Source organism: Girardinichthys multiradiatus, chromosome 10 (genome assembly GCF_021462225.1).
Source record: "Girardinichthys multiradiatus isolate DD_20200921_A chromosome 10, DD_fGirMul_XY1, whole genome shotgun sequence".
NCBI classification, from domain to species: domain Eukaryota; kingdom Metazoa; phylum Chordata; class Actinopteri; order Cyprinodontiformes; family Goodeidae; genus Girardinichthys; species Girardinichthys multiradiatus.
In genome coordinates, this window is record NC_061803.1 from 19,865,297 (window position 1) to 19,892,711 (window position 27,415).

Here is a 27,415-nt window from a genome sequence, read left to right on the forward strand (position 1 = left end):
GGGGAGGTGGGGGTGGTGAATTGTGGCTGCAGGTGTTGGGGGGCGTCGTGGGGGATGGTTGCAGGACTGTCCCTTTGTCTTTCAAAGCGGCAGTAGAACTCGTTCAGGTCGTTGGCGAGGCGTCGGTCGTTGATGGAGTGGGGGGCTTTCGGCTTGTAGTTGGTGATTTGCTTGAGCCCTTTCCAGACAGACGCAGAGTCGTTGGCTGAGAACTGGATTTGGAGCTTCTCAGAGTACAGTCGTTTGGCCTCTTTCACTGCCTTGCCAAACTTGTACTTTGCCTCTCTGTATATGTCTTTGTCCCCACTCCTGAAGGCCTTTTCCTTATCCAGTCTTAACCTTCTGAGTTTAGCTGTGAACCAGGGTTTGTCGTTGTTGTAACTCCCCCTGGTGCATGATGGTACACAGCTGTCCTCACAGAAGCTGATGTAGGAAGTCACAGCCTCTGTGTACTCGTCCAGACTGTTGGTAGTAGTCCTGAACACATCCCAGTCTGTACAGCCTAAACACGCCTGGAGATTCTCCACAGCCTCACTGCTCCACTTCCTTGTCGTCCTCACAACAGGTTTGCAGAGCTTTTGGTTCTGCCTGTATGCAGGAATCAGGTGGACCATGATGTGGTCGGATTGGCCCAGTGCAGCACGTGGGACGGCGTGATAAGCGTCTCTGATGGTGGTGTAACAGTGATCCAGAATGTTGTCCTCTCTGGTCGGACATTTTATAAACTGTCTATATTTGGGGAGTTCGTGGGTCAGATTACCTTTGTTAAAGTCACCAGCGACGATAACTAAGGAGTCCGGGTTGGTCCGCTCCACACTCAGTATCTGGTCGGCGAGCATGCGCTGTGCGACCTGCACGTTAGCTTGCGGCGGGATGTAAACACCGACCAGGATGAACGAAGCGAACTCACGGGGGGAATAGAAAGGTTTACAGTTTAAGATGAAGGCTTCCAGGTCTGGAGAACAGTGCTGCTGAATCACTGTCACGTCGTTGCACCAACCACTGTTGAGGTAAAAACAGATTCCTCCACCTTTCGCTTTGCCGGAGAGTTCCGTGTCTCTGTCCGCTCTGTAGAGCTGGAATCCTGCCAGCTGCAGCGCAGAGTCCGGTATTAATCCACACAGCCACGTCTCCGTGAAGCACAAAACCGCCGATGAATAAAAGTCCCTGTTTTTCCCCAACAGCAGTTGTAGTTCCTCCATTTTGTTGGGAAGTGAGCGCACGTTAGAGAGAAATATTCCAGGTAACGGTGTTTGTAGTCCACGCTGGTGAAGTCGTACCAGCACCCCAGCCCGTTTCCCTCTCTTCCGGCGTTTCACCGCGTGAACAAAGGTGAGCGGAACCTTTGACCAGAATGTCCAAAAATTCCAGAGCAGTAGGCAGAAAATGACACCTCTTCTTTTGTCCTCCACTTTTCCACTTTACCCAGTCTTCCTCTATATAATGATATGGAGAGGAACTGGACTGAAATGGGTTAAAAGGCAGTCTAAATAAGAACCAAAAAAAAAAAGAAAAAAACTTTTTAAGAAACCAAGAGAAACATTCATCAAACCCAATTTTTTTATGTTTCTATAAAATATGCCCATTTATAGCTGCAGTACAAGTACAAAGAAATTAAGGGTGGTTTAAAACTTTTGCACATACATTCAATGACAACAAAATGTCAATAAAGAGTATAAACAATCATGTTTATGTTGTCAGCTGGGGTACACCCCTCTCCACGTGGCCTGTCACTATGGCAACGTGAAGATGGTCAACTTCCTGCTGAAGAATCAGGCAAAGGTCAACGCTAAGACCAAGGTAAACACCGTCAGTGATCGTGAAAACATGTTGGTTCTTATGTTTATATTCTGGTCGTTTTGTCTGAACTCCTCTCCTCCTTCTGCAGAATGGGTACACACCTTTGCATCAGGCTGCTCAGCAGGGACACACACACATCATCAACTTACTGCTGCACCACGGTGCTTCACCCAACGAACTCACTGCCGTAAGAGATAAGACTCTCACACTTTCTCTTGTTTAGATCTGGCTCTTGACCAAAATGTTTACATCATTTTCTGATTTTATTTATTTATGAATTTTCTAGAATGGGAACAGTGCTCTGTCGATTGCCAGGAGGCTAGGCTACATTTCTGTAGTTGACACACTCAAAGTGGTCACAGAGGAGACTCTAACCACTCAGGTTGGTATTTGTTGCTGAATTTTCATCCCTTTACAGTTTTTGCTTGTTGCATTTTGATCCCATTGACTGAAATCAATGTTTTTTCTGCCTTTGTGATCTAAATAGAATCTAGATACTCTGTAGCAAATAAAAGTATTTTCTAAAACAAGAATAAGAATACACCCTGGTGAGCATTTTTAAATCAAACCAGTTGTAAAGAAACACACTTAAATCAGGGTTTTGTTCTGATGTCTAGTTGGATGCTTTTCCATTGATCCAAACTAATATATAAAAAAAGTTTTTTTTGTATTTTGGCTATTTTGCTAGGAATCTGAGAAATTTTATAAACACAACAAATCCAACCTTTTTTTAAATTATTTCAAAACAATTTTACATTTAATGTAACTTAAATGTTGTACAATTCAAGAAGATCAAACTGTTTGGGAAAAATATAAAAAAAAGTAGTGCAATAGCCTTTTTTTTTTTTGCACAACCTAAAACTATTATTTGATCAGTATCCAATTTATTTTGGCACTGTCCATCCCACATATTCATTTGGCAATATTTACCTGCTTATCCTTCTAAAGGTTTGCTTAATCTCTTACATTGTGTGGAGATCTCCTTTCCACAGCCCTCTTCAGGTGATCGTGTTGATTTTCTGTCAGATTCAGCTTTGTCTTTTACAAAACCTTTTCTTAACATCAAGCAATTCATTGTGGGTTTGAATGTATGACTGGACTCACTGTGATCCTAACTAAACTAATTCTATTTTCCAGCTGTCTAGCAGACACCCACCGGTTTCTGGGTATTGATGCTGAGTGCCCATATGTACAAATCTGGTACAGACATCCTTTTAAAAGATTTGTTGCTGTAAATGCTGCAAAAGCTGGATCCACACAGTGTTGACTCTGGAGGGCCAATGACAAATTATAAGACTTCCAACGACAATCCAGTTCAAAGTTGTGCTTGACTTAGTGTTGGTCTATTACATAAAATTTCAGTAAATACATTAAAGGTAGAAGTTGTAATCTGGGAACATGTGAAAAAGCTCAAGAACTATAGACACTTTTGCAAGGCACTGTTAGAGCGTGCCATGTTCTAATTGGTCATGAAGGTGGAAAAGTGAAGTCTTCATTTAGTGTGAAGACAGAGCACTCCCTTTAGAAAAGCAACCTTTCCTGATGTCAACTTAAGACATATACAGTATAAGTCAAGTGTTTTCTTTCTCCAACAGACAGTAATAGAGAAACACAAGATGAACGTCCCAGAGACCATGAATGAGGTGCTCGACATGTCTGACGATGATGGTAAGGTTACATATAATCAGATCTGATTTTAAAATCAGATCTTCCCACAAACTTTGGAGAGCTAATGGCAAATAAACACACTAACATTTGGTTTCTGGGCTTAAAGGATGAAATCTGGAAGCTGATAAATTCATGTTTGCATCCTTCTTGATAACCTTAAATCATTTCTAATTTTTGTTACAATCATTGGTTTTTCTTATGAGTTATAGTTTCAAACTGATTTATCCAGCCATTCATAATCTCCCGTAATCACTTTTTGTTTTGAATAATACGATTATGTTGTAAATATAAATTCTACACTTTTTTGCAACTTTTTGTTTTGTTGTTTTTTTTTTTTTTTATTCTATCTCTCTCCCCCATCTGAATGCAGTCTGTAAAGCCAATGTCCCAGAAATGATCACAGACGACTATTTTTCTGATGTGGAAGAAGGTATTTTTCATCTACATTTTCTTTCAAGTCTTCCTGTATGTCTGTGCTTTGAAGTCTATTATCCTTTAGCTGATCCTTTACTGTTTGTCAGGTTTTTCACTAATACAGGTGCATCTCAATAAATTTGAATATTACTGAAAAGTTTATTTTAGTAATTAAATTCAAAAAGTGATACTCACACACTCTGTATGTTCTGGTTTCATTACATACAGAGTGATATAGTTCAAGTGTTTATTTTGTTTATGTAAGTCTCTGGCCCAACTCAAACAATGCAACATTTTTAGTTATTCTTTACAAATTTAATGATCAACTGACTCTCTGGGAATAGAAGTCAGAATGGAATTGCCCTTTGGGGACAAATACAGTTTTATGTAATTGAACTGAATTTAATTGAATTGAGGGCTGCACGGTGGCGCAGTTGGTAGCACTGTTGCCTTGTAGCAAGAAGGTCCTGGGTTCGATTCCCAACCAGGGGTCTTTCTGCATGGAGTTTGCATGTTCTCCCCGTGCATGCGTGGGTTCTCACCGGGTACTCTGGCTTCCTCCCACAGTCCAAAGACATGCCTGTTAGGTTAATTGGTCACTCTAAATTGCCCTTAGGTGTATGAATGAGTGTGTGCATGGTTGTTTGTGTGTTGCCCTGCGATGGACTGGCGAAGTGTCCAGGGTGTACCCTGCCTCTCGCCCATAGACTGCTGGAGATAGGCACCAGCTCCCCCGCGACCCACTATGGAATAAGCGGTAGAAAATGACTGAATGACTGACTGAATTGAATTGATTTGAATTGAAGTTGACTTCCTCTAAGTGATCAGATAATTATTAGCCAAATTAATCAAAATTATACAGCCAGTTTCATTTTCAGTTCCAAGCAATTGGCTTCCTGAGGTGAGTGAATCTTCATCATCACAGACAGAACATTTGCATAGTGTTGTATGAGATTAAGTAATTTTAATGTTGTGATATTGCTGAGACTTTTGAGTAGCAGTTGTTCAAATTCTGTATTAGTGGGATATTTGTGGGATATACAGGGCATGTTAGAGCTCCTGCGCTCATGCTGCTGAATTTTTTGAGATGCCAAAAAGAACATGACTTATCTGTCTTATTACTTTTTACCTGAAACAGTTAATCTTCCTATGCAATTGAAGCAAACTACAGATACCCAATATTTTTACAAGAGTAATAGCAATGACTTTTTGTGGTTGAACCCGCTTTTATAGGGTGTCAGTCATTGTCTGCTGGACAGCTGTCAAGTGAGCAGTTTTTCCCATGATTGTGTAGGCCATAACATAGATTAATATTTCTGCATAAAATCTCCATTTTATTGGGCTTATGTAATTTTAAAATTTTCAGAGAAAAGCAAATGTTGCATTTTCATTAGCTGCCAGCCATAATGATCAAAATTGTCGCAAATAAACGCTTAAAATATATCCGCACCAACCCCTACTAGCAAGACCACCCAGCACCAAGCAGAAGAGACTTCCCGCTGAACCCCCAACACGCCGGGCAGGTACCAGCCCACCAGTGAGAGCCCACTTTTCCCAGATGAGGTCTGATCACCCACACAATCAACACCACATTATGATGAGTAGCCCCCTTCCTCACCTTCAGTCCCGGCCGAGCCAGCACAGGCACCAGGGCAGAAACAACAGGGCCAAGTCGTACCCCCTTTGCTCAGCCTATGTGTGTCTGTGGTATTATAACTATGTTGCTATAAATGCAGATGTTGATGTCTACAATGCATTTAAACTGGGATTGTGGCTGGAGTGTGCGAGACTCCACTGTTTGCAGACAGCAAAGTCTCCTCCACCTCAACTTGAAAGCACAAAGTGTCTGTAGCGTAATAACATCGAGTTGCAGGATACGGCCAAACATAGCCTGCAAGGTCCATCATCCCCTTTTTGATGTGCTGTGTTGCATACGTCAGAGATGGTGGGATGGGTGATGGGGAAGCGCCGGCTTTGGTCCCATCCATAAACCCCCCCCACCCCCCCGGTCTGTGAGAACCTGGGCCAACTAAAGAATTTCTGTATCATAAATCCATATAATATATGAGTTTCACATTCTGAATTGAGTTACTGAAATAACTATCTAGTGATATTACAATTATTTAGATGCACCTGTAAGTCTTTGGGAATTACCTTTTTGGTGCTAAAATCCTGTTTTCTCTCCGTCATGCTTTGTGCTTTTTGTAGATTGTATTTAATTGAAGGAATGGGAACAATACAGTGTCTTTATGACATGCTGCCAGTAACAAAGATGCTAAAGAGCCAATTTAATATTTGTTATTTGTTAAATTGTAATGTGTGGGCACAACAGTCGTTCATGCCTTGATTTTAGGAGCCTTTTCATTCCTTAATGATCCATTAGTCAAAGTTTTATTACCTAACCAGCAAAGAAAAAACAAACAGAAACTTTCTTTTGGAAATAGTCAGGTACAAGACAGAAAGAAAAAATTTAAAAACTTTCATAAAGCTAGAAAATCTACAGATCAAGATGCCTTTAAAAGAATACATAACAAAATGAATAATAAATAGCTTTGTACTTTTAAATACACATATTTTACTCATATTATGTTTTTTTTTACAATACACAGTTATAGATTTTAACAACATATCTGCACTGCAGCACTTCTGAACAGTCCTTTTTGCACAATAAAATGCAGGGAGTGTGCTTTTCTGCTGGTTGCCAAGCCAACAACGGTATTGAGGAGCATGTAACAGATTTCTTTTCAAGCCCTTGAGTAGACGACACAGGCAGTTGATCCTTTGTCTTCCCGGGCCTCTCAGTGATGCTTGCATTGTGGCCAAATCCAATGCTGAAATAGCTGCTGCACTGTCTGTTTATGCTGTACATGTCGTTTTCTCCACTGTGATCTGCACTGTGGCTCAGAAGCAGATGAACTTAGACATCGGTACCACAGAACAGTCAGACTGGAAAAGTTTTAGTTAGTTTCATTCTCACTTGGCTCAATCTGTCCTGTGGGTGTTTTCTTTTAAAAATTGTCATAATTGATTTTAGGAAGTCACGTGCACCATACTTTTTTCTGTTTATTGCTTCTAAATGTAAGAAATCCTCATATGTTCATCACGGTGCAAACTTTTTTCAGTCTTGGGGAGATATTGTTGAAACACGATATTCACAAAATCTGTATGAAAAGCCAAGTACTTTTTATCTCACTGTCTAACATTCAGACCAAACTTTTTCCTGTTTTTGGTCAGATAGGATTACAAGAATAATCAGAGAGAGAATTTTCTAGAGTTTGAAATTCAGAGGTTTACGTATACTGAGATTACTATGCCATTAATCAGTTTGCGACTGCCCAGATGATGTTGTCATGGCTTAGAAACTTCTGACAACCTTTAAATGGAGGCACTCCTGTGGATATACATTTAGGCTACACCTGAAACACACTGCTACCTTGTATGACATCATGAAAAACAAAACAAAAAAAAACATAGAAATTAGGTAAGATATCAGCATGAGAATTGTGGGTCTAAAGAAGCCAGGTTCATCCTTGGGTACAATTTTCAGATGCCTGAAAGTGTTATGGTCATCTGTTCAAACAATTATATGCAGGTTTAAACAGTCCAGCCATCATACCGTTTCATGAGGACAGAACATTGCATAGAATTATCCAAGCAGCATCTAAAGACAAGAGCAAAGTTAAGAAAAGGCTTTCTAAATAGACAATGACCCTAATCATACTGCTGAATTAGCTACAAAGTAACTTAGGTCAACAAAGTCAATAATTAAGATTGGCCAGTTTGTGAGCAGAGTTGCAACAATGTTTGCGAGCAAGTTGGTGTACATGCCTAACTCAGTTACACCATTTCTGTCCAAAGGAGGAGGCCCAAATTCCTGCAAACCACTGGGAGAATGTTGTTGGAGCTTACCTAAAAAGTTTCACTCAAGCCGTACAGTTAAATGGGAATTTTTCTAACTCCTAAGAAATTTGTGTACTAAAATTGCATAAAGTAAAGAAAAATATATCTATGTCGTTTAACAAATAGAAATAATTTTGGTAATCCTAACTGAAAGGAAAAAAAGGACTAAAAAGGAAAACACCGTCTGATTTAATGTCAGACAGTGAGGAAAAAAAACATAATGTGTCCCATATGCCAGATATGTAAATATCTGGTTTCAATTCTATATGATTATCTGTTTTATTTTTAGGTGTCACAGAGAAATGTAAAAAACACATTTTAAAGGGTAAAAAATGAGAAAGAATAATTGTTTTTAACAAAATCACTAATAGCACATTTGTGAGGAACCCCTTCTGCTAATACTTTGTACACACTTCCTTCTTAGATTTAGGTCAGGGGGACTGAGTTAACCATAGAAGAATGTGAATTTTGTGTCATTGGGTTGGCCATGTGTTTCATATCATAATCTTGCTGAGACACCCAATAATGACCCTTTTTTGGTCATTAAACAGTGCACATAAAGTGGTTTTCTACCATTTCATTCTTTGTTTACACCAGACCCATCCGGAGTGTTTGTTGGTGAAAAGCTTATCGGACCAAAGCACACGGTTTCAGTTAAAGTCCCAGTACAGTTTAGCAAATTCTCCTTTTGTGTTTACGTTTTTGATGGTTGGACAGAAAAGGATTTTCCCTGGATGTCTGTGAAGAAGCAGCTCTAAAAGTTGTCATGATGACATGTTGACTACAAGGTATCACTCTGCAGCATTTCCCTATTAGTGATTTTACAGATGTTTTTTTAGTTCCCTCCCTCATTTTCTCGTAGTGTGTGTTGTTAATGATAAATATGGGTCGCCACCCAGCTTTGTGGTCAGTGGCTTAAAGAAATAGGTCTCTGTGTCGTGTTGTATTTAAACCCCAGGGAAACAGGAAGTAATTGATTAGTACATAGAAATTCCTGGTGGGTGGTCAGCTGAAAAAAAGTATATATTAAAAAAATGCTTAAGTTGCAGGTATTTTAAAGGAATTAGTAGAGTTGTACCACTGGTGATTTTTTAAATAAAAAACAAAAGGAAAGAAAATATATTTTCCATGTGATTTTCCTACTAAAATAATACTAAGAGGAAAAAATCTAATTAGTATTTCAGTGCTCTTTTTACCCATTTTTTTAATGAATGAATAATTTATTTAAAGTCATGAGTGTGCTTGTTTACTACTTTGATTTTCACTTGTGTTTTAAAAGTGCTATGAAAATAAAGCTGAATTGAATTACCACTACTACTACTAATAATAATAATATTAATAACATTAATAGTACATTTTTCCATTAGACTTTCCCTGGAAAGCTGTGCTCAAAATGGTGTAATTTGTCTTTTAATTTTCAGTGTAAGATTACTACAATTGCTACTGCAATAAAGTTTGGTTTATTTTGTAGGCTTTTACACATTTTTTACCAATGAGGTTAGCAGCTTTCTCCACATCTACATCTAATGATGCATATAAAATTCAAGTCTTTCTTTAAGTCCCATCATAGGGTCTAGGACCAAGCTTGTCGAAGGAGATCAAATTAATACAGTTAAAAACTTGAAGGTATAAACGTCTGGATGCAGCAAATATAATAAAGCACAATGGTTTTTCTTGTGTTTTGAACAGAAATGGATATTGGAAATATCAACATCAGCTATACTTGTAAGTCAAGAAAAAGGTTGATCTCGCTGTGACTAACTCCAGTAAGCAGTGTGAAGTGCTACAGCTGAACTGATGCAGCTAAACTCTGCACGTAGTTTAATTGCTTCTTTTTTCCATGCAGCGCTATGTCCATGTTTCTTCTTCACGCGTGTGTATTCATGTTGTTGTCCATCTTGAGCCTCTGATCTAAAAATAAAATGTAACTCCAGCCACATTCACATGCTTACATACCAGGAGCAGCAGTGATTCCATTCTCCAATAACACACACACAAACTATTCATGAGCTAAATCAGAGCAGAAGCTGTGTGGAGTTTGTGTTTGTTTTGTTAGAATGGGTTTAATTCATATAATTTATCATCAGAAGATATCTAAATACATCAATTATGTAATGTAATGTCTTCTATATGTAATCCCATTAATATACTGTGTTTAATACCTGGTTTCATTCTCATGTGGCTACATCACCAGTGATAAGTTTTCACCAGTGATAATAGAAGTTTGCCATTGAAAGAGAGCACCTCCTTTAATTTGTCAAATGGGAACAGATCAATATTGAGAGACAGATCAATATGACATGTGCTGTGTTTGAAATGTTCACTAGTTCACTCTCTATCCTTGTCATTATAAAGTGGACTAAGTAATAAAAAGAGTTGCTAGCTCAAAAGTACTTTAGTGTCACATTACTTTTCAGTTACGTGTCACAAATAATAAGATATACCAGAATGCACACCTAAATATATGGTAACGGGCAACTTCATTTTCTTTTTTAGGGTGAAATATTGACTTTTCTCACATTTTGTCACATTACTACATGTATTCTAAATGAGTTGTAGTGCATGTTTGTAAACGGAAGAAAAATCATCCATGTTTTTAAATTATTTCACAAATAAAAATCTCAGAAGTGTGGCATGCATTTGCCTTTAATCACTTGGGTCAACACTTTGTACAACCATTCCGACTTTATTTGCCTTTGAGTTTTAGGTTATGTTTCTACCAACATTCCCCAGCTACAGAGTGAAACGTTTTCCCATTTTATTATATTTTTTAAATGAGCTCCAGCTCAGTCAGGTTAAATGTAGAAACACCCGTGAACTTCAGTTTTCAAGTCGTGCCACAAATTCTCATTCAGCTTTAGGTCTGGATTTTGACTGGGCCATTTTAACGCGTCAATATGCGTTAATCTAAACCATTTCACTGTAGTTTCGGCTGTATGTTTAGGGTTTTTGTCCAACTTAAAGCTGAACCTCTGCCCGAGTCTCAAGTCTTTGGCAGCTTCTAACTGGTTTTCTTCCAGAATAGCCCTGTATTTAGTTATATCCATCTTACCATCCACTCACTAGCTTTTGTGTCCCTGGTGAAGAAAAGAGTTCCACAGCATTATACTGCCACATCCATGTTTCATCATAATGGTGTGTACAGGTTGATATGTGGTGTTAGTTTTACTCCATTCATAGTTTTGCATACAGGTGAAAAGGTTTGATTTGGCCAAACCTAACCAGATCACCTTCTTACACATGGTGGATGTGTCTCCTACATGCCTTGTGCTAAATTGTACTCCTTTCATCAATGGCTCTCTTTTTGCTACTTTTCCACTGAGGCCATATTTATGATTTGCATAACTAATAGTCATGACGACAAATTCTCCCACCTGAGTTGTACATATCTGCAGTTCCTCCAGAGTTACAATGGGTATCTTGGCCCCTTCTTTAGCCCCTTTAAGATCATCCTTTTCCTTTTATTTTGGAAAAGATGTTGAAAACTATAGTTTTTCATCTAGTTTACAATTATTTACAACTTTTTGTTGCTCTATCACATAAAATTCTAGTACACTACAATTGACGTTTATGGTTGTAATGTGACAAAATGTAAAAAGGTTCAAGAGGTGTGAATACTTTTCAAGGTAGACTAAAAACTGTAAAAAGTGTTTAGATGTTGGATGACTGTGTGAATTACAAAGCCCCCTACTATTTCTGTCCTACAGGAAGCTGTAGTTTTGTGCTCGGAAACTCACACACACAAACACACACACACACACACACACAAAGTCTGGATAATCCAGGAGTGGAGTTGGTAGGCGGGAGAAAGACGAACTGCTTGCGTGAGTGCCGGGCTAAAACAGAGATAGACAGTTAATGCCTGGAGCAAGCGAGTTTACAAGTTGAGGAAGAGTTAGTCCGAAGGGAAAGCCTCTGAGAGGACTTGTGGCTGAATGAATTGCTTTAAGGCAGGAGGTGAGTTTGAGTTCTGTGCAGAGGGGAATTTGCTCTTGTTCGAACTGAATGCGGAGCGAATCCAGGAGAATGGGTTGGAATGTGGCCAGATGGGGGTCTGTGAAGTATCTTGTGTGTTGTTGGGGGGGAGTTTTTTTTTGAGGGGGAAGGGTGTTGGAGCCACAGTGGGGGTGTAATGGGACACAGAAAGATTGGGGGGGGGGGCATCTCTGTTGCTTTGTTGTTGCTGGAATGCTTTCTTTTTCTTTCTTTCCGTCTCTCCGCTTGCATGCACTTGCCTCCTCTATGCAGTCTGCGTTTCATCAGTAGTTTTAGGTGTACTGTACCTCGGAGGATATGCTGCTAACTATTCACCTGTTACACCTTTAATGTATGTTCTAACTCCTAAACTTCTTTTTTGCATCTGTGATGTGTTTAATGTGTTGATGCAAAGCTAAGTTAAGATTGCTTTCATATTCAGATTTAGTTTGTTGGTTTTGGTGACAAGAAAAGGTTTCTAAATGTAAAATTCTTTGACTTGTTTTACCTTTTTTGGATTTCAAAAAGTGTCAAAATGCTCTATAATGATGACTTTTGTCTGAGTGGGATGTTAGACCAAAATTAAATGGAATACAGGCTCTCGGCAGAGGATGAATTGATTGACATGTCCAAATAAACTTATGTTTCTGCATGAATGAAAAAAAAAGATAAAACAGAAAACCATGAGAATAACTTACTTTTGCCCTTAGGGATGGAGGGTATGTGAACTGTTTTTAAGTCTTTTTTTTCCAAAAATCTAATTTCTGCCCTCTGTGTGTTCCATCTGCAAGGTGATGATGCAATGACGGGGGATACAGACAAATATCTGGCCCCTCATGACTTGCGGGAACTAGGGGACGACTCACTCCCACAGGAGGGCTACATGGGCTTCAGCGTTGGCGCACGGTCGCAGAGGTAAGGTTTAATGTAACAGCTCTTCAAAAAGCCATTGATGTGACTAATACTAACTTTGTTTGCTTCTGTGCTCTTTTTTTACAAGAAGAGTGCCAGAGGTTGAACAAATGTAATAATATTTTCCTTAAAAACATATTTTTTTATGGGATATAACATCTGGTTATCTTAGCTAATGGAGGCATCCTGTATGCATATGCGAACTGAAATGTCTGACTTGCAGGTAATCTTCATGGTTGTTTTGACTGGCTGCACAACAGAGGTTTTGCTTTTCTTGTGCAAAAATCACGAGTTTGTTGCTGAAGTCTGCAAGATTTCTCAAGAAACAGAAACTTATGCTGTAGGGAAAAAAGACATTCAGCCACTGCCACAAAGAATTTAGGCTTCAAGTGCCTATATCATCATATTTTAGAACTAGAAAATCTGAAAATCTTGGATGCACTAAACATAAATAAATCACAATGGGCCTTTTGATTGCTTTTTAGAATGGATAACTTATTTAAGAAACAAAAATAGCTTTTTTGAGTCATGGCAACTCAAACAATTAAATTCAGTTCAGTTTATTTTTTAATACACCAATTCACAACAAATGTCATCTCATGGCACTGATAAAAATAGGTCAATTCAATTCAACCATGCAGACAGTACACTTACGTACATTTAAAATTGATCCTGGAGGGAGCAACTATATATGCACGATTAAAAAGCACCCGCAAGGGCGCAGTCTGGAAATTTCTCACAGTGCTTGCAGGGTTGATTGTTTTGTTGACAAAAAATGACCTTTTCAACAAAAGATGTTGCACTTTTGCTACAAAAATCATATGTGCAGGAAATATTTATCTGTTGGAAACTTTCATCCCAGGTTTATGAAAGAATTGGAATCTTTTAGGTAAACAATCTACACCTAAAGGATTAAGGACACAAAACCTATTATGACATTATACTTGATACCTTAAGCAGGGAGTAAACAGTCAGACCAATGAAGTGAAGAAGCTGTTTCTAAGTTTGGAGTTCATCAGGGAAGAAAAACGTTTTTATCATTTTACCAATAATGCACTGCAGAAGCATTTTTTCTCAGGCAAATGGGCCAAAGTTAGGAGGAAACATTTGACTACAGATGCTGATTACTTAAATTTTTAATTCTGTTCAATTAAGTTTATTTATATAGCACCAATTCCCAGAAAACTCATCACAAGGCATACAGATCCAATTTATATACAAAAAATACACTGCTTAAAAAATGACAGGAACACTTTTTAATCAGAGTATCATATTAAGTCAATTAAACTTGGGTTTCTCTTGGTGCATGATAATGCTTGGCCTCATGTGGCAAGAATATGCAGGCAGTTCCTGGAGAATAAAATAGTTGATAAATTAAGTTGAGGCCCGTCTGACACTACCAGGTTGCTACTCAGACCAGTTGCTCAGTGATGCCCTGGTCAGGATCTTTGCAAAGATTCCCCAAGACACCATCCGTCATCTGTCAGGCTTGCGTTCAAGCATGTGGGGGCCATACAAACTACTGAGTACCATTTTGAGTTGCTGCAATGACATTTCAGAAATTGAACTAGCCTGCCACAATAGTTTTTCTGTTTAAATTTTTACAGCGACTGTGAGTGGATAATTTTCATCAAATTATGTGGTATCCTTTGGTTCCTAACCCACTATCAATTCCAATCAGTATTAATATCCAGCAAGACTTTTTTCAATTGAGATCTAATGTGATTTCAAAGTGTTCCTTTAATTATTTTAAGCAGTGTGTATAATCAGATAAATCCAATCATATAAACACAGACCCTTCCATCCAACACACATGGTGCATAGCTTGGAGGTTTTTTTTGGGACAACCAAAACATGTTGATGTGAGAAAAACTAACTGTAGATGGACAGAGTTTGAGTGGCATGACAAAAAGTGTCCTTAAAATAATGTATACATTACTGTAAAGCAGTTCAACTCTCGTGAATAAAACGGACCGTTTATGTGGAAAAAAGTGAGACTTGCACAATTACTTAGTTGCTCTCTAAAATAGTATTCTGGTGACAATATTGTGAAATAGGAGGCTGATGCCTAATGTTGCCGGTAAGAATTGGAGCAAACATTTTGTCTTATCTAAATGCTGCTAGCATTTTCACTTTTAAATCCTTGGCAGTGGTGTCGGTGTGTTAAGTGTCAAAGGTACTGCAATCAAGTGACATTTATCATGACCTCCTCCTCACTTTATTAATCACCATATCTATACTGAATCTACAAATTGTGAACTCTTATTCAGCAGAATTTGCTGACACTACGTTTTGTCTCGAGCGGGCATTTTGTTATGCACTGATGCCCAAGTTAAGCTTTCCTAACAAAATGTCATCACTCTTCTGCAAATTCTTAGCTGCCTAATGCTCTCTTTTTATCCATGCTTTTTTGACATATTTTTCAATTGTATGCATAAAAAAGAACTATTGTGAGCCATAGCACAGTAAAAAGGGAAATTGGTGGGCACGGCGCTGATAGTGTAGGGGTTAAGCGTGCGACCATATACGGAGGCTACAGTCCTCAAAGCGGCCGTCCTGGGTTCGAGTCCCGGACCCAGTGACATTTGCTGAATGTCTCCCCCTCTCTCTACCCCTCTTTCCTGTCTGCCTACTGTCAAAAAAAATAAAAAAATAAATAAAGGCCACTAGTGCCAAAAAATATCTTAAAAAAGGGAAATTGGTAAAAATAAAAAATAAATACATTTTTTTATATATCCTTCTCGGATTATCTGAGTGGTTGTAACTATTTATTTAGCAGTAACAACCCTATAGCTTAGAAGAGAATTGCAAACATTTGCATATGCAATAACCTGTTTGACAATCAAGGACCAGCATGTCTATGGCAAACACTGTTGAAACTGCTGGATAATGCTGGAGTTAGTCCAGATAAAAAGGAAAGAAGCAGAAAGAGGCAGGAGGCTACACTGCAATCACTTAACTCCCACTACACTCCTACTATGAGACAATGACTGGGTTTTAAAGGGACTCAAAAGACAAGAGCAGATGTATTCAGCACTGATCAGTTAGTTGCAGAATGTATTTTTAATAAATTTATGCATGTAGGTTTGTGACTTCACTGGAAAGAAGTCCTTGTGCAAATACAAAAACTGACTGCTGCTCTTCTGCTGTACGCTTTCTAAAGACAGTGTCTGTGGAAAATATTGGCTTTCATATTTTTACGGCTATATTATACTTGTCCTTGATTATTTGTTGCAACATTTTGCAAATAATCATGGTTTAAGTTGGGTGGAACTCTCTAAAATCTAGTTTGTATGTGATTTTAACTTCTTTTAAACAAAGTTATTTCTGGATGATTATTTAGACAAAAGCTTTGGATGTAGACAAACTCTTAAGCAGAAAGAAAATCCTGATCTGAAAGCAGTTTTTTCATCAAACCTTTTGAGAAATCACAGCAGCAGAAACCTTTTGCAACCACATTCAGGGGTCACAGTTCGTTCTGTTGAACTTTATTCTCTTTTGAAAACATTGACAATTGTGAAACATGGTGCAGAGGGAGGGGTTATTAAATATCTGAGGAGTGACATAAACGAACAGCAAGCCACAGGAAATTAGAAACACGTTCAATTTAGAAAGCCTCAAGCGCACAATGTTTGAGTGTGTTTAATCAATCCAGTTTACAACTAGTTTAGCAGACTTTGTCATCCAGCTATGGCAATTTTATTAGATAATCATTACAAACGGTAAATGAGTTAAACAACTTTGACCAACATCCAAACATGTGTAATATATCATGCTATTAAAGCTGCAAGACAAAAACATCATTTCAAAACTGGGTAACTTTATTGTATTGTTTGGAATCTTTTAACTATGCATTTACAGGAAAAGAAATGGCTGTTTTGAAATACTGTTGCATCATTCAAATTAAAGCATTTTAATTTGAAAAAAAGTACACTGTAGGAAAAATTACTCTAAAGATTTACATGATATTTTAAGCATAGCACATAAATAATAAAAAGAACCAATCATGAATCATGGTTTAAAAGATGAATTACCTGTGATTAACCACATATTTTGAAAAGCTGAGTTTAATTTTACTAGCCACACCTAGGCCTAATTACTGTCAGACCTGTAAAATCAAGCATCCACATAAATAGAACCTGTCTAACAACATGAAGTAGGTCATGACCTATAAATGACTCTACTTGATCTCCTGCTATGCTGTGCAGGAACTGTGCCCACATGATGATTCACTTAACTTAAGTTACCGAAGGGTTGCAGTGGCTTCGCACTTTCTAAGTAATCCAGTTAATTGTTCTCTGGCCTTCTTGTTGCATATGCACTGTGCATAAAGCCTTCAACGTTCAGCCCAAAATAGTTAGTCCATCATTAAATAAAGAAAAGGAAGAAAAACATAATAACACCTTACTCAAAGTAACTTAGTCTGTCCTTATACTGCATCACACTGCAGATTTTACACCCTTTATGCCAAATACACAAGCAATTTATGTAATGGGAATGCATTACAGATAATAAATAAACTTAAGATATTTGTTCTCAAATTGTGCCTCATTTCTTTATCTTTAGACCCATGTAAAATGCATTTTAGATATGCCAAAATAAGTGGCAAGATTGGAAACAGTGTAACAGCAGCTTATGGGACTGTTGTCACACAGAACTTGTGTCATCAGCATATAGTACAAAATGTTGAAATACTGTAAGCATTTAAATATTGGGCCAAGAAATGAACCGTGAGAAACTCCACATGTGGTCTTTGTTTGCTCTGATTTGTAATTTGCAAATAACAGCAAGAATAACCAATTTAGCTTGGTATTAGGGAGTCCTACCCACTTTTCCAGTCTATATGTTTGATGTTTTTGTAGCTCAAATATCTAACTTCCCTGAGAACTGCAACTTACATGTCTATACCAACTGTAGTGTTACACTTCGAAATTAAATCATTATTTGTAATTGAGTAATAAACTGAGCCATTTCTCCTATGTTAAGTCAACATCTCTCTGCATCACTGCTCCTGCTTCTCTTTGCATCTCTTCTTTCATTCCTCAGTTTTCTTCATGATGTTTTATTCTCTCCTCATGTCCGTTCTTATTGTTAGTACCAAAGCCAGGTAAGGCTCACAGCATGACAAGGCCCTCCCTTTCCCTCCACCACCACCCTTCGTCAACCTTTCCCCTCTCCCAGACCCCAGTCTCTGTCAGTATAATGACCACCTGTTCTGAAATATTGAAGTTCTCCTGCACATTTCATCTCTAATCCAATGATTTCTGAGTTGTTGTTCAGTGTTTTAACATTGTTAGACGTAGTTATGTGGTCTGTTGTCTAATTTCTTACTTTCAGCTTCTTCTGTCAGCATTTTTTGTTTGCTTTTGTGTTTGACTGCAGTTCTTGTACTTGCCTGGGTCCCTGTGAGGTTTGCACACAGTTGGAGCATCATTTTAGTTTGTTGTGGAGATTTTCTTTATTGTGCTTCCAGGGACTTGAACTGATACAACCTTTCTCCAGATTTAGCTTATACACTCTGGGGATAATGGCTAATAATAAGCAGATCAGTGAAAAAACATACATGCATTCTGCTACTAAGTCATTAGCAATACCATTTGTATTTTATGAGGATAAGTGCAACATTGTTGCAAATATTTGCTTAACAACAAAACTTTGACTACAATGTTCAGCAGATATCTTAAAAACATGTTCTGAATATCTAACATACAAACACATTACATGACTGCAATAAAGGTTTGAAAGTTCAGAGAACAGTTCACACTCACTGCTCTACCTTGACTCAAAGATGATCCTCGTGCAGTTTTCTATAGTCTTACTCAGATGATTTCCTCCGTCTTTGTGGTTTTCCCCTCTTTATTTACCAATTAGTGTAATTGCTTCTGGGATGTGGAAGACAAACACGTCACCGCTCAGGAATGCTATTTGTTTGCCTCATAAAGTTCTATCACACAGCACAATCACAGCGTCACGACCTACAGCACTCTCTTACAAAAACGTAAGGAAGCTGCAGGAAAATGTGACAGACAGGCAATATATTTAGGATTTAGCTAAGTTTTTTTCATGATGGCAATTACAAATCTAAAACTAAACCCAGCGTTTACTATGTAGTATCAATATTAGCTAATAGTGAGTTTACTGTTTGTGCAAACAAATTAATACATTTTCTTTGTGTCCTCCATTTAAATTTTCAGTTTTTGTTTGTGGACAGTCAGGTTCCTGGAAGTTGCATGCATTTAATGGTTTTTTTTTGTTTACTTCCATATCCCTTTACCCTCCACCCCTCGCCAACTTCTCCTCCTCCCGTTCCCTTCATCACTGTGACTGTTGTCTTGGTAATCCGTGAATCCTGCCCCAACCACACCAAGCCTCCGTTCCTTCAGTTCTGATAGGTCCAATACGTTGAACCGGAGCTCTTTCACGCGGGACAGCATGATGATCGAGGAGATCCTGGCTCCCACCAAGGACCCGGTATGTAATCTATTCTTTGTGTATCACTCGTTTCGAACTGACTCAGTAATCTCCTGGTCGTTCACCTCAGTACTGACACACTTCTGTCTCCAAATGTGCTGGGCTGGCTTGGTGCTGAGCCAAAAGAAAGGCAATTCACCAATCCGCTTCCACCTGAGGGCATGCTGTGACACAAAGAGGACCAAATCCTGTTATATTTCACCTGAAAGGGGGCATGACATTAGTTCTTAAGCCTTCTATCTTGGAGAGATTACTGTGATGGCCTACTTTCTTTTTACAGAGGGAATAACTATTGTCTAGAAACTTCTGGTTTAATGTCAGAAAACCAACACATCTTCCACATTTACACTTGAAAATGATGACATACAGTACTGTGCAATAGTTTTCAACCAGCCCTACTCAGCATTTTTATAATCTTTGAAAGTGGTCTTGATTTTTCTTTGGGGGGGGTTACATTTGGTGTCACTCCAGTTATCTGAGCAAGACTGCATATTATGTAATGTGTGCTTAAAATGATGCAAGACAATGTGAGGACAAAATAAAAATGTTCATGTCTAGAAAACCTTCTGAAGTAGAGACGCACCGATCAGAATTTTGTGGCTGATTCCAAATATAGGTTTTGTAAAGCTTTAACTAGCTATTACCCTGTATTGATTTTAGCTTATTCACATTTCTTTTAAAGAACTATAATATAAAAACATACAAAACAACCTTCTTAACCAGCTTTTAAATATATACATGTTCTCTGCTAAAAGTATTTCTCAACCTGAACGGCTGACTTATGGACATGTCATAGAAAATACAATTTTCTTTTCGATAGCTTCCCACATCTTAAGCTGAATAGAAGCAGATTTCAGTCAATGCCGATTTCTGATTAATCTCTGTGTTATTACTCCTAATTCAATAGAAAAAAAGTCCACCGAAGACCTGAAAAAGGGTCAAAAAGATCAAAATAAATTGGTTTGTTTAACATAATTTTAAATTTATTTCATCTGTATTCCACACAATAAGACAGCATTTCTCAGATATGTGTAACATGTAAGAGCAATATAAAAGTAATTGAATATATAGATAATTGAAAATCCAAATGGATAAAAAGAAAAATAAACTGGTTATACTTGCAGTGCAAACTTCAAAGACTTGATGCCTGATGACAGCAGTTCGGAAAGTTTATGCATATGGCGAGATGTGAGGAGTCCTGTAATATCCTGTTCCTGTAGAGGCACTAAAATAAAACTTGGTCAGAGATGCATCATCCTTTAGATAATCTTTTTTTTTTTTCCAGTTTTAGACTGTTTGGTATTTTTTATAAATTCAGCTAACAAAATTTGAACAAATTGTATTTAATAAATTCAATATGCATGCCAATGAGGTTGGTTTGTCAGATTAAACATACCATTTGATAAAACCTCCTGTAAACCCGTATTAAACATACTTTTCATTAAGCCCCCCACATATCTGTACTATTTGTTATTGGTCTGATGTACTATTCTAATCTTACATATTGTGTTTTAGTTAGCTGTAGGCAGAAAACCACCATAATTAACAAAAATAAAGGCTTTAAAACATCACTCTGTGTAGTTAATCTATATGATGTGGTTCAATTAGTGAGTTACTGAAATAAATTAACGTTTTACTAATATTCTAATTTAATGAATATGACTGTATTTGTAACAGCATGCTGGTAACAAAATATTCTGTTAAAAACAATACTATCCCCAGTTTAGGGGCCTTAATAACTGAGTGGCTAAACCTGCAAAAATGGGCAGAAAATTAGTTGACAGGCAGCCAAACTCCAAAGGAAAACTTTCAGGCAGTCTCAGAAAACACTTTTGAAGACCATTTTAAAAGATTATGGTAAATAAATGATTTGGTAAATTAAACACCCTTCTGCCCAGAGTCCATATTGTCAGTTATCTTTTCTATCTGAGGCAGTGTAACAGCAAACATGTCGTTGTGTTTGAAGAAGGTCCAGAGTAATTCCATATGGTTTGCCGTATCTGTGTACCTGTATAACAGCATGTTGTTTTCCCTCACGCTGCCCCAGATGCTCTGTAAGGAACGATCTTTCATCGTCGAGCATCACAATAAGGTAGACGTCTGTGTATTCATGCATGTCACAGAATATTCATGTACATCTCCTTATTTGTACACTGCTCCATTATATAGATGTTACATGTTAACTGAAATCTGAGGAGAGCGTTCATGTTCTGAGAGGCAAATAAAACTGTAGTTATCTTGGCGTTTATATTTACAAAGGAAAACTGAAGAACACATGAAGAGTGCTGTGAGGTAAAATTGTGGCCTCTAAACACATCATTTTTTTATCTAAGTCAATGTTCTCTGGGAAAATACAGTTTCACAACAATACTGACATTATGATGAGTTTTGGCTGCAAATACAATACATCTATCCTCACCAAATTTGTCCATCCGAAGCACTACTATTATTTTGGGTCTGAAATAGTGCGGAATTTGAACATAAACTGTTTCGAAAATATGTTTTGGTCAAAACAACCTTTCCTCAAGATTGTATGATTACCTTCTTCTGTTGTGTTTCATTGTTCTCACTCCCAGCTTGGCTTTTTTTTTTAATTAAAATCTTTATTTGTACAGGTAGTCTTATTGAGATCCAAGGTCTCATTTACAAGAGAGAAACATAAAATAACAACAAAAAAGTTACAAACACAGCAACAATAACTAATAATTAAAGCATTCAACTTAAATTAAAACAACAAATAAAATATATCTTAAGATAAGAGGAGGTTTTATAGGAGGATTTCTCTATTTGTCTTTAAATTAATTTGAATTGTCAAAAAGGAACCAAGCTGCTGGAGATTGAATGCCTTGTCCCTGCCTCATCGGAATTAATTATAAAGAAAATGTTTTACAATGAGCATCATATCAAAATTGAAACATTGTTAATTGTTTACATTACACATTAAAAACCAGAATTATCATTTACAATTGAAGCATTGTATTGTCTTCCATTAAAAACCTTTTGTCTTTTTTATCCATTAAGTAGTAATTTTGCTTTTTTCAATTTTGTTTATCATTCACTTGCTATCCCCTTTCTGTTTAACCCCAAACGTTTTGTAACTGGAATCTTGTGCATAGACAGAGACAGTCATATTACAGGAAAAGTATAACAATAAGTGCAATTGAACATTGAGACAATTCAAAAAATGTGCTCACAGTGCCTTGCAAAAAATATTCATAATTTTGGAGATTTTGTCATGTTACAGCTTTAATCTTTAATGTATTTTATCTGGATTGTATATTTTAAAGCAGTGCAAAGTGGAGCATAATTGTGAATTGGAAAAAAAGATCTACGTTTTGAAATTTTACCACAAATGTCCTCTAATTAGTAAATTGAGCTCTGTTACTGTTACTGCACTGTCAGAGCCCATTCCGGTTCCGGAACGTGATTTCAAACTGGTGACACCTGTTTCCACCAACAAAAAGAGGTTCCAAAGCGCAAACTCTGGTTCAACTTGGGCATCACAGACTACTTGGTCCTTCTGCACGAACTGTAAAGTCACCCGTGTTGGGTCGAAGCCGCAGACAATAGAAGCAACAAGTACGGCGGCAAAGAGGGAGAATGTACCTAATAAACATTATTTATGTTTGTAAAAACACACTAAACACTCATTTTATAACTACTCGTTTCTGTTACATTCGCGGGTGCTAAACATATGCAAATGAAAACATTGTACATACCATTATTCTTGGTGGAGTCACCGTCTCCTTTTCCGTATTAATTGTAGTTTATGGGTGCTCTCATTTTGCCTTAGATGGAATACTGCACTTAGCTCAGCTCCGCTCTGTCGCTACCAGGCTTTCGCCCCGCGTTGTGTAACACCCACCGTTGATGACTCATGCTTGGTTTGCAGAACTAGTGGAAATGGGTGTCGGTGCTCAACAAAGCACTAAAGTTCGAAGGCACGCGAACCGAACCGTTTAAAGAATGAGAGTTCCTTTGGTGGAAGACCGCTATATGTGTAATTTAACCTCAGTATAACCCAGCTGTTCTGTGATGGCTTGAGAAGTTTGTAAGAGAACATCAGAGAACAAACAGCATCATGAAGACCATAGAACACAGCAGGGAGAAAGTGTTGGAGAAGTTTAAAATAGATTAAGGTTATAAAAAGGTTATAAAACAATATTGCAAGCTTTTTTGTAGAGCACTTTTTAATCCATCATCAGAAAATGGAAAGAATAGGGGACAACTCCAAACCCACCAACACATGACTGTCCCCCTAAACTGACACCCCAGGCAAGTATTAGTTCAGCTTCCAGCAGGTCAACAACCCCAAACATACAGGGTACTGAAGAGTCCAGATTTAAAACCACTTGAGAATCTGTGGCAAATTTGATGTTCACAGACAGTCCTCATCCAATCTGACAGGTTGCAATAATTTCCGTCTGTTACACTTGTGACACTTGCCACACCAATGATGCCCTCGTCCATCTCTCTTTGATACAAAAGGAAATGTCTCACACCTTTGCTCACACAGAACAATGCCTTAGTACCTTGTTTTCTGCTTCACAGCATCTGTTGACAATGAAGGACGCTGACAACGACTCTCTGAGAAGGTATAGCTGGACTGCAGACCCGCTGGATAATGTCAACCTCGTCTCCTCACCGGTCCACTCTGGGTAAGCATGTTTGAAAGGATGAATGGGTAAAGACAGGAGATGAAAGAAGGGAGCAAATGTCTGTTATCTCCGTCTAACCATGAAGATGAAGAAAACAGTAAAAAGCTTGTAGAAGAAGCAATAAGGTAGCCGTTTGTCTCTGCCTGCCTGTTTTGTAGTGGTTGTCTTCCTAATTTCTTAATAATTATCTCTCCTTTCAGCCGTTAGCCTGTCTGTACTGCAGCCATGACATAGCTGCAGCTAAAAAGTGTTTTTGGGAAATTTTCTGCATCCACTGAATAATCCACCCTTAAAGGGGATTGATTTCACTCTCTTTGTGGTTAGGATCTAAAGCAACCATTAAACAGATTTTTTTTAAAGATTTTTTAAAAGATTTTCTTGCAGTGACAAAGCTGTGTTGTTGATCTGTTCCTCCTTGCGTTACTTTTTCGTCCATCCTGCAGTTTTTCCTCTCCGCTCCCGCAGTACGACAGCAGGTGATTTGACTGTGATTGGTTACCTTCTGTCACACCTTCCCCTCTCAGTTCACTCATAACATCTGTGTTTGCTCTCCTCACTCATAAACTGATTTTACACACTTGACACAAAGAAGGGTTGTTTATTAGTTGAGTTTTTGCCTGTTTGTTTTGATTTTCTAACTGATCCGAGTGACTATATGTTAAAAATGAGGCTGATGTGTTATCTTTCTAAACAGTAAGTATCTAAGAACTGATGTTTTATCAAGAAAAGTAAGAACATTCAGATGGACAACATGTTGCAACAGGATGTATTACACCGTCTCACCGTTTTATTTCACAGAAACTAGGCTGACGGGCAGTAGAAGTGTGGAAAAAGGAAGACAATGATGATTAATTGGTTTGTAGAGCCACATTTGGCTGTAAGAACATAGTGGTATACAGAGGAGTTTATAGTCAACTCAATGACTGGAAGGTTCCCTGACCCTGCGGCATGCAAAACAGTCTCCTTACCACCAACCTTACCACCACTGTGCTTGTCCGTTGGTGAGGTGATGAGGTGTTTATGATGCTTTGTTTGGTTTGCTCCCAACCTGATTCTTTGCCTTAAGGCCAAGCATCTCTATTCTGACTTGTGCTTCATTCAGATGCAACTTTGAAAACCTAAGTTGTGCTGGCACATTTATTTTCAGAGACCAGTTGCTTTATTCTGACAACCCTTCATGAAGGAGCCATACTTGTTATATTCTTTTTTTAATTGTTGTTTTGTAAACCTGACCTTTTCTCATGCTAACTGAGACCCATAGAGTCTGAGATTTTGTTATTCGCAATCTGTCTAACTTCGAGGTGAATTTGCTGGAAAGGATTTTCCTGAGAATATTGGGAACTATCTTAAATATTTTCCACTCATCAAGAATTTTTCTCAAGACTAGCAAACTTCTAAAACTGCTACTGTTATAGAGGTGATCACACTTCCTTTGATCATTTAATCAAACCAAGTGCAATTAAGTTCCTGGCTACTTACATTTCAATTAGGGTGTGTGAAAATTTATATTTCTGAGGTGTAGTATCTCATGTGTTGCTGTCCATCTGAGATTTTATAAACTCCATATATACATGTACTTTTATTCTTATTTACTTTACATAAGAGCTTAGAATAGAAATATACTATATTGCCAAAAGCAGTGGGTCACACCACCAAATCAATGAATTCCAGTGTTACAGTCACTCATATGGCTCCAGGTGTACAAAGCTTGGAGAGGAGAAACCTGACTGCCCCTCGTCCTGACCTCAACCTTCTTGAATACCTTTGGGATGAATTAGAGTGGAGACTTCAATTCTGGTTTTCTTCACACTTTTAAACCTTGTGGAAGATGTTTAATTAATAGTTAAAGTTGCTATTCTTGGCAGTAGCAACTTTTGGACAGTGGGTCTATCAACAAATTGGACCTTACAGATTAAGAATAGGATGTCATCGAAGTTACATGTACATGTAAAATTAGACAGACAAGTGCTTTTGGCAATATAGCGTATGTTGTTTTCCATTGTAGTTGTGCAGCAACTTCTGCTCAAAATATATAGGCATATCTGTGAGTGATCTTTATTTTTTTGGATATAAAGTAGAGATTCACCAATCCTGCTTTCCCTGGCCAATACCGATTTCTGGTTTCCTTTGAGGTCTGACTTACCAGTTCCAGTTTTTGACGAATTAAGATTATCCCTCTTTATGCATTTGGGCAATATGTCCCTAACTTTTATCTGATATTTTATGTATTTTTTTACAGTGCGCAAAGTCCATGATGTTAGTTTATGCATGTATAAATGCATAAATGAAAATGGTGGGACTTCTTAATTTAGATGCATATACTGAATATTTACTGTATTTGACCTGCTGATCAGAGCCAATTAAGGAAAATTGGTCAATTTGGATCTCTGGTCCATTGATTTGTGCATCTCTAATGTAAAAGAGCAATTTATTCTGTGTTTTACGAGTAACAACATAGAGTCCAAACTAACATGACATTTCAGATACCATGTTGCATGGTTTGGGTCTGTGTGAGTGTAAACTATTTTTTTGTGAGTTAGGGGCAGAAATAAGTAATTTCCGGATGTGGGAAAAACACAAAAAACATCAGAGGCTCCTGTGTTGGCATCTTAAATAAAATAACTAATATGATTTACAGATAAACTTACTGGCCACTTTATTAGTAACATGTTGCTAGTGCAGGTTTGGACCCCCTTTTTACTTCACAACTGCCATAATTCTTTGTGGCATTCAACAAGATTCTGATCCACATAAATATAATAATATCATGCAGTTGCTGCAGATTTGTCTGCTTCACCTCCATGATGAGAATCTTCCATTCCACCACATCCCAAAGGTGCACAATTGGACTGAAATCTGGTGTCTGTAGAGGCCACTGGAGTGCAGTAAATAGTGGTCCAAAGTCTGCCAAAAGATGTCTATATACCACCACCACCAGCTGTAACTGTTGATAGAAGGCAGGATGGATCCAAGCTTTTACCCTTACATGAAATTCTGTCTGTACTATCTGAAAGTCAGACCTGAGATCAAGACTTACTGGACCAGATAAATGTTTTTTCAATCTCTTTGTGTCCTATTTTGATGAGCCTCTGGGAATTTTAGCCTCAGTTTCTTATTCTTAGTTGACAGGAGTGGAGCCTGATTTGGTCCTCTGCTGCTGTAGTCCATCTTCTTCAAGTTTCGAGGTGTTGTGCCTTCAGAGGTGGAATTCTTATTTTCCCCTTTTTCTGTAAACCAGAAATATGGTTGTCCATGAAAATCCAAGTAGATCAAAAGTCTCTAAAATACTTGGATTGGCACCTACACCATTCCATGTTCAGAGTCTAAGAGTTCCCCTTTTTTCCAATTCTAAACAAGTTGTCTTCAACGAGATGCTAGATGCCTGAATGCACTGAGTTGTTGATACGCTCTGTTGAAAAGCAACTAAGACTGTTTTTAATAAAATGGCCATTAAGTGTGAATTTAACATTTCAGACAATGTTGTCCTTTTCTTACATAATTTCCAGCCAACATAGAACCCCACTCACCTTTTTGTTCTCTTTACAGTTTTTCTCACAATTACGGTCAGTGTTTTATAAGATCGCAGCATGGGACACGACCTCACCTTAACTAAAGCT

At 37.9% G+C, this 27,415-nt stretch overlaps 1 protein-coding gene across 43 annotated transcripts in view; it reads left to right on the plus strand.

Moving 5' to 3' along the window:
* LOC124874916 (ankyrin-3-like) overlaps positions 1 to 27,415 on the plus strand; it is a 223,918-nt gene that overhangs the window by 142,508 nt on the left and 53,995 nt on the right. For 7 of the 43 annotated variants that reach the window (XM_047376581.1, XM_047376582.1, XM_047376575.1 and 4 more), the window contains exons 20-31: positions 1,702 to 1,800; positions 1,889 to 1,987; positions 2,087 to 2,182; positions 3,396 to 3,468; positions 3,839 to 3,898; positions 9,472 to 9,507; positions 12,549 to 12,672; positions 17,765 to 17,776; positions 19,038 to 19,140; positions 21,188 to 21,232; positions 23,692 to 23,798; positions 24,242 to 24,274. In XM_047376581.1, the coding sequence (XP_047232537.1) occupies positions 1,702 to 1,800; positions 1,889 to 1,987; positions 2,087 to 2,182; positions 3,396 to 3,468; positions 3,839 to 3,898; positions 9,472 to 9,507; positions 12,549 to 12,672; positions 17,765 to 17,776; positions 19,038 to 19,140; positions 21,188 to 21,232; positions 23,692 to 23,798; positions 24,242 to 24,274 (887 nt within the window). Of the gene's footprint in view, positions 1 to 1,701; positions 1,801 to 1,888; positions 1,988 to 2,086; positions 2,183 to 3,395; positions 3,469 to 3,838; positions 3,899 to 9,471; positions 9,508 to 11,571; positions 11,740 to 11,997; positions 12,110 to 12,548; positions 12,673 to 17,764; positions 17,777 to 19,037; positions 19,141 to 21,187; positions 21,233 to 23,691; positions 23,799 to 24,241; positions 24,275 to 27,415 lie in introns of those variants that run through there. The other 36 variants (XM_047376558.1, XM_047376549.1, XM_047376561.1 and 33 more) reach the window with 17 other exon arrangements.